The sequence below is a fragment of the Seriola lalandi genome, unplaced genomic scaffold (assembly GCF_002814215.2).
Source record: "Seriola lalandi dorsalis isolate HSWRI2012SDOR001 ecotype SW California unplaced genomic scaffold, Sedor1 jcf7180002052086, whole genome shotgun sequence".
NCBI classification, from domain to species: domain Eukaryota; kingdom Metazoa; phylum Chordata; class Actinopteri; order Carangiformes; family Carangidae; genus Seriola; species Seriola lalandi.
In genome coordinates, this window is record NW_019522639.1 from 673,109 (window position 1) to 681,059 (window position 7,951).

General features: G+C 39.4%; 1 protein-coding gene across 1 annotated transcript; it reads left to right on the forward strand.

Annotated features, from left to right (window-relative positions):
- LOC111649887 (DNA damage-inducible transcript 4-like protein) lies at positions 1–2,598 on the forward strand. The gene is made up of 3 exons (XM_023399576.2): positions 1–136; positions 352–501; positions 1,095–2,598. Exons 2-3 carry the CDS (start codon positions 411–413, stop codon positions 1,583–1,585), a joined length of 582 nt encoding a protein of 193 aa, XP_023255344.1. The 5' UTR covers positions 1–136; positions 352–410; the 3' UTR covers positions 1,586–2,598.
- Positions 2,599–7,951: the final 5,353 nt, after the last annotated feature.

The following is a 7,951-nucleotide window of genomic DNA, read 5'->3' on the forward strand; positions in this document are numbered from 1 at the left end:
TCAGAAGTTTTCCTGATGCAGTGTGTTTGTGTGTTTGTGTGTGTGTTGGTGTGGGAGGAGAGAAACGGCGCGCGTGTGTGAATTTATTTATGAGAAACCGTCTAAACTAATATTTTTGCACTAAATAATATTTAAGGTAAGTCATTCAATATTCAGAGCTAATGTCTGTCAGCTAGAAATAAGCAGCCAAAGTAGTTAGGTTGAGTTTTGTGGGGGTGGTTAAGTCTAATGTCCTAATGGCTGCATATTGACACTTTGAAGCGTTTACATCCTTAATGAGCCACCTGTCTCTTATTGAGCTCAAACAATCCACCTCGGCCGTTGCTCTGACGCTGCTACGTCATTTTTCAGGGAGCTTTGCTGAAACCACAGGAAAACAGCCCGCTCCCGGAGAAAACAAGACCGTCACCATGGTTGCCACAAGCACATTAAAGACCAAAAGCAACGAGTGTATTTCGGATTTGGTTGACCGAAGATATGACCAGGCTTGCATTGAGAAAGGTACGCTTACTGGCTTTTTCTGTGTTTTTTCTTTTTTGTCTGTATAGCTAACCCGCTAGTTGCTGGATACTTCCAGTTGTGTACTTGTTTATCCCTGTGTGGTGCATGGCTGCAGCAGTGGAGGGGAGGGGGGAGGGGAGGGGGGCGGGGAGAGGGAAGTCAACAGAGGATGAAGTCATACCTTTAGCCTGTCTGCACAACAGCCACATGCGTACAATAGCAAATCTTACAGCTTCTTTCTCTGCCCAAAGCTAAATCATTCTATGGCCAAACCTGTATTGTGATTGGTTTTATGCCTGTCTGAAGGTTTTGGACATTTCAGCAGTCTGACGTTTCTGTCTTTGTCTTGTGTGAGAGGTTTGACACACATCCATACACAGAAACCACAAGGGATGCAAAATCAGACGAATTCCCTCAACTACTAATGCATTTGTTGTTTAAAACTGGCCAAAACTGACACAAATGCATTATTAGATGACTTTTGCATGCTGACATCTTGAAATAGCCATTTATTGCCCTGCAGTTGGGTTGTTTATTCAAGTAAGGAAGCTGGCATTGTTTCTTAAGGTGAACGATTTGCATTCTTTTCTCAGAACTGGATTTCTGGGATTACTGCTTGGCTGAGCCCCCGAGGAATGCAGATGTGGCTGAGCACAGAACCTGTCAACAGCTGGCCAAGATGTTTGAAAACTGCCTGTCTCGAGCCAAGAAGACAACACTGCACTGCTCCTCTGTGCTGGTACCAGAGAAGCTAACACGGAGAATAGCTCGTGAAGTCCTGAGGCTGGCATCTTGTGAGCCCTGCGGCCTAAGGGGCTGCGTCCTCTACGTCCACCTGGAGCTGGACAAGGGCTGTAAGCGGCTCGAGCGCATCGTCTATGATGCCACAGTAGTGCCCACATTTGAGTTGACTCTTGTGTTCAAGCAGGATGGCACCGCCTGGCCCAGCCTTCGAGACTTCTTCTTTATGGGTACCTGCTTTGCCCCAACTTTCAGGCACGTACTTAAACTGAGTCCAGGTTTCCGGCTCATCAAGAAAAAACTGTACTCCTCCTCGGCTGGTACCGTGGTAGAGGAGTGCTGAACTATGGGAGGGATTAGTGGGATATTGGGTTTCCTGTGGGTAAATGCACTTCTGCCCAAATGTAAATGACACTTCAGTGGTGTCATATTTTCTACAGTGTTTTTGTACAATTTGGTTTGTCAGTTCAGTTATTGGTAGCCAGTCAGTCCAGTTTGGAACTTGGGATTTAGATTTCAAAGTTTGTGCATAAATGAGCCTGATAGTTCTAGATTTGGCTTCAGTGTTTCTAAAAGTGCATTTTTATCAGCAAAATTGTAATATCTATCTTTTTTTTTCTTTTTTTTTTTCTAATAAGAACATTTAATACTCAAATACAAATTTTAAATTGTACATTTTGCAGTTGAATGTAAAACTATCAACATGTTTGAGAGGGACATACTGTGGGTACACTTTTGTTAAAGACACTAGCCACTTTGTTGATGCATCTGCGTGTTTCCAGATACATTGAATGTGTTCAACAGTAAACACACCTAGGCTTGAATAGGAGACAGAAATGTAGTCTTTGGGGGCCATATGTAGCTATTTGTTCAGTGCTGTATATAGGGCTACAGATGTTTTTAAGACTGAATGTTTTGTGAAGATGCTGCTGTCTTAGTGTGGGCTCCTCACACTAGGAATGTGGATGCCTTAAATGTCAGAAATGTAGTTTTTTGTTTTGTTTTTTTCACTCGGATCACAGCTAGGCCTATGTGTGTGTTTAGTGTAACTGTTTTATTGCATTTTTTATTATTTTTATACCCCTTCCCCAAACACGCCTTTTCAATGCAGAGCCTTTATAGATTATTAAAATGATGGTTCACCAAAATGTTAATGCTTTGTTTTTATGGGATTTGTTAACTGGACTGTGCAAAGAAATTACTGGATGTCCAGCTAGATTTTTCTTCTTTATTTTTCTTTTTCTTTTTTTTTTCTTTTCATGAATTCAATTTTTCATACTTTCTTTTTGGTTGCCATTTGAACTTCTTGTTGAAGGAAAGGTCTTGTCTACTTGACAATAAAAGATTTAAACCATGGTTTTTACATTTTTAGACTTGATTCTGTTTATGCTATTCAGTCTGAATAATTGTTTGTTCAGCACCCACAGATCATTACTATACATTTTCTGGAGCCGTGACCAAGCCGGCTGGAGTGGGCAGGCAACAGTGGGACAATGCAGGCTTTTTAAAGAGGACAAAAGGCACAACAAAATCTCTTGAAGAATGTGATGATCATTATGCATGACTAGTATGACAAAAGCGTGGACGTCATGACAGCCACCAGCACTTGCTGTAGAACACTCAATATGCAACTGTAATGTTGGTTAATTGGCAGAACTAATTCATAGAAACTACAAAACTCTGGTAATAACTTTAACATTCCCAGCTATAGCATTTAGTCTAGAGTACGAAAATACAATAAAGACCCAATTAAGTATGATTCAATTACTGCTCTTGCCACAATTATTTGAAGTCATTTCCTTTTCCTCATTTGCCATGATCATGCATACAGTAAGTAGCAGCCTCTGCACACACACTGCTGTAGCTGTTTATATAAGCACATCAGCTGCTTGTGTGAACCTGCAGAGTTTGTGTGACATTTCTCTCACTCTCTTTAATGGAGGTGTCTCCATAGTGATTTTGAAGGCCTCTTGTTTGTGAGACTTAGAAATGAGAGTCTGCTGAATCAAGGACTTTGACACTTGTGTGCGACATTTGTAGTAATGACATTTGTACTCAAGATTTTTTTTCTGCATTTCAGCCTCTCATAGTTAAGGCTAAAGTAAATGGCCCAGTGACACAATACTGAACTACTTTATGTTGATTGTATAAAAGTTTTACCAATTACAGTCCGTCATTCTTGCACAAACAAGTGAACAGGCTGACATGGTTACAAGAGATTAATGACAGAAGCACATGATCTTGTGCAAGATGCATCACTGTCATTGTGAAGGGACAAAGCACCAGTGATCATTTACCCAGTGTCACACATACTCGGCCTCGCCTGATCCCTTTGCTTTGCTGTGCTAAAGTGGGTCAGCAATACAAGTTTGCATTGTTGAGCTCATAAAACATATAAACACTATGAACATCTGTCTGTGCAGACTCACTGGTTAACCCTACTACCACTGTAGAATTTACTGAATATTAAAAAATGTGTTGTATGAAATACATGCAACATTTACCATATGTAACATTCTGATATATAACTGATCATTTATGATGGAAAAAATATTGAACTTAACTTAGTAAGAGAATAGTAAGAATTTCTATCCCATAATATTTAGTTTATCTAAATTTTGTCATGTTTCTTGCATGCTTATTCTTTATGCAGTGTATTTTAAAATACTTTGCCATAAAGAATTGTTTTATTAAGTAGCAATGACAAAATGACTACACAAGGGGCTTGACATTTTGGGGGAAAAGTGAATTTGCTTCATAGTCAGTTGATACCAATCTCATATCTGTCCTTTAAGCTGGAGCCAGAAGATGACTTGCTTAGCTTTGTGTATAGACTTTTTAAAAAAAAAAGGAAGCAGGAAAGCAGCTATCTTGGTAATATATGCAAAAAATAATGTAAAAACAAGTTGCAGTTTTAAGGAGAGGGCAGTTTAACAGACATTTTTTCCCCATGAGCAGCAACCTCTTGAGTGTTGTTGTCACTGTTGGGAAGGAAGTCACCGCTCCTACCCAAGGTATTATCAGGCACAAAACCCCCTATAAAACTGAAACTTTTTTGTTTTATGCTTATGTTTTGTGTGGTTCAAGCAAAAAAAGATGTTATGGGTAGGGTGGGTGGTTTTTTTTCACCTTTGGACACACCCAGGCTAGCTGTTTTCACTTTATGCTAAGCTAAGCTAACCAACTGCTGCTTGTACCTTTGCATTTAATGGAGAGACATGAGAGTGGTATCAATCTTCTCATCTAACTCTTGGCAAGAGAGCAAACAAGTAGCAATGACAAAATGACTAAAAGAATATTTTCCAAAATGTTAAACTGTTCCTTTAAAAAACAGTACTTCACTAGTTTGCCTAAAGTTCCAATTTAATCCATCCTACTACACCTTATTGGGGTCTTTCTCAATGAGCACCTTTGAAATGTGACATTTACAGTATTACATCCTTGGTTTATGCTGTATGTACAAAGAAAGGCAGGGACAGCAAATTTTCCTACCGACAGTCAGACCAACATAATTAATATAGCCTCAAGCCTCATGGAAAAGTACTGAAGGCCTTTTCACACTGTGGCAACCAAAAGAATCTGAGATGCACTGTACTGGCTTGGCAGCTCATTCACTGAAGCTCATGAGTCTATTGGAGGTACTTGAGATCTTCAGTGTCAACATGATTCATCTGAACCCCTCACAGTATGGGGTTTCAATGACAGTCCCATGTTTGGGATCATGTCCCACACCTGCAGAGTCAATCACATTGATCAGACTGGTCTAAACAGCACATACTCCAGCCTTGACAGCTGACAGATGTTTACCAGCTCTGAGTCGCCTCGGCATCTCCACAGGGCATCCGAGTCACTAGATAAGCCTGTTTGTTCCCAAGAGACGAGCTGGGCTTGATTTCATGTTTCCTCCTGACCCACAGAACAACCTCTTTCTGGGAAGATGGAAATCTGATGAACTTGGCCAAAGGGTGCAAGCATGTTACACTGTGACTGGGTTTAGTTTGTGATCTAGATTTGTTTATCTCTTTCCTGTTAGATATTTTTGCTCTGCATTATCATCTTTTCTTTATGTTAATTTACAAGATATTCCCAATTGTTTGTGTAATTTGTGTATCTAACTTTTAAATATCTATATAGCATAGTGTATCCCTAAAAAAAGGTAGATCCTTGTTTAATCATTCACTAGTCCCTCTTGGCACTAGGAAGAAAACAGGGACTGATTTTGGACAGTCTATTACTATACCAGCTGTCCCGTGATACTGTTAATGATCATTTACACCAAAAAAGAAAAAGGTGGCCAAAAGTGTAAGATTTTGCTTAATGGAGGTATTATATGAAAGGCCTCGTTATTACCTAACCAGATAGTGTTAATCTGAAATACTGACTCAATGTGACCTAATTTCATATTCTGTTAGATATGGTTGGTTGTGTAACAAATCAAAACACTGACTTCCAAAAAGCAGAGAATGAGATCTCCATCCAGAGAAAGTTGGACTCATTAAATGGTCAGGTTGGTAAACATGAGCTTGCTGTTTGCTCTTTACTGACGTTGCATCAGATGGCTTCGGCGAATTGAAATTCAAATCTTTCCTACACTTGCCTCTTGCTGCCATTGGAGCTGGCAGCATGCAAATGTACTTTGCATTGCCAAGCAGCACTTTAACACCTGAGTATTGAGGGCAATCTGACAAAACACAGGCTGACGGACAGTGCCAACATTATATTACTGCAGTTATCATTACTCCAACACAAGAACACAAACAAATTGTAAGATATTGTAGCATTTTATTAAAGTTTAATTATCTTTTTGAATGTTTGAATATGTTAGCATGCTTACACACCAAACTAAAGCAATGAACATGGTAAATATACTAACTAAATATCAGCATGTTAGCATTGTCATTGAGCATGTAAGCTTACTTATGTTAGCATTTAGCTTACAGCACTGCTGTGCCTAAATACGGCCTCACAGGGCAGCAGGCATGACTGTAGGCTCTTAGTCTTGTTAGGTGTGCTTAGCACTTAGCTTAGTACTTTCTTTTTCTTTCTAATACAATACGGGTTCACCTCCTTTGGTAACAAATATCTGGCATGAAATGTGCATCCTGCTAGCACACCCTCCTAGCCATGCAGAATGACCAGAAAAACAACTGTAGCTTATGATGTAACACAAAAGAATAGCCCTGCAGCGTTACTGAAAATGTTCATCTTACTGTCAAGATGAATAATACCAGTTTGTATGTTGACATCCAGAGGCTTTTCAGCACTATGTTGGTGTTGATTTGGACTACATCGTACTGGCATGTTTCTACCATAATATTTCCTCCACCTCATTTGCATATATGCAGGTACAGGACCAACATATTAAGAAACATTTTACAGTATAATACAGTCCAGTTCAACAACATGGACATGAGTCTCAAAAATCCCCATACAGATGAATCAACACATCTCTGACAGGGTGTCAACAGCAGTTCAGAATATTCCTTTTTACATGGATAGTATTTAATTACAGAACTGATTTGTTGGATTTTTCTGGTTATTTCATTATCTTTCCTCTGGCTGTGTCCATAAAAATCACTTCAACACATTATAGGATGCTTTATGTGCTGCTGAACAGATTGATATTTGAAAGACCACCCATCATCTAAATACAGTGTTAAGTCGTTTGTAAGCACATGATTTAAAACTGATTGCTGCATGTGGTCACAGATACCTCAAGTTACTGGGTGTAACAGAATGTAAAGTGCAGGTATAGTGCCTTGGCAATAACACAGTGTCTTATGTTCTTTGCCATTTTAGTCAAGTATGTTTTGACTTCCACTTTTGGTTTTACATGTAATGTTGAGAACTTCTTGCTCTGATCAGATTACATTAACTTGAGTAAGTGTGAGTAGCAAGTGGATGAAGAAACAAAATAGCCCTAACAGGCACATGACGCACATGTTTAAGAGCAGTTTATTCCTAAAAAAAATATGGATATTTTGAGATGTTGCTATGCTATTTGCAGCAGTGTGGATGGAGGGTTATTTAAGTGTCACTACAGTGTTTATCTGGCGTGTGTGTGACCTTGCTAGGACGCTGTCCTGGAAGGTTTGGACATGACAACTCCTCCATAACTAATGCACTGCTGGCATCGAGCGTAGATTTCTCTGGCATCTGACAAGTGGGTGTTGTCTCACTTTTGACCTTTTATGGTGGAAGTAGGTCATTGCCTGGGTCAATGCATGGTCCCCTTGCATTAATAATACTTCTCCAATGGGATTTACAGGAAATTTGTGCCAAACCATGATTCTGTTGCAGAGATGTGGTGCATGAGAATCTTTAAAGTAAGCTCTGATGAGTAGAGCAAGAATCATTCCATTGTTATTGAGTCACTGTTAACAGAGACCCAGTGTATGTACTCTAATGAGTCATTCATTTTTAAATGGATCATCTTTTCTGGCTCAAACATACCTCATTGAGATTGCACAGCTCCGCATAGCCCAAATAAGCTTCTATGAGTGCATAAATGTATATGCCCAGACAAATCCCTCAGGAAAAGATAAAATAAACAGCCAGTTTCACCTCTGGGAATGGTCAAGAATAATCTCTGATGTCAATCTTGCTGATCGTTTCTCTCGAAATTTCGGCTGAATTGGATAGAAAGTCATAAAGTAAAACAGGAAATGCCTTAGTTCAGTGTTTAATGTTAATTTATCATGTTTTTCTT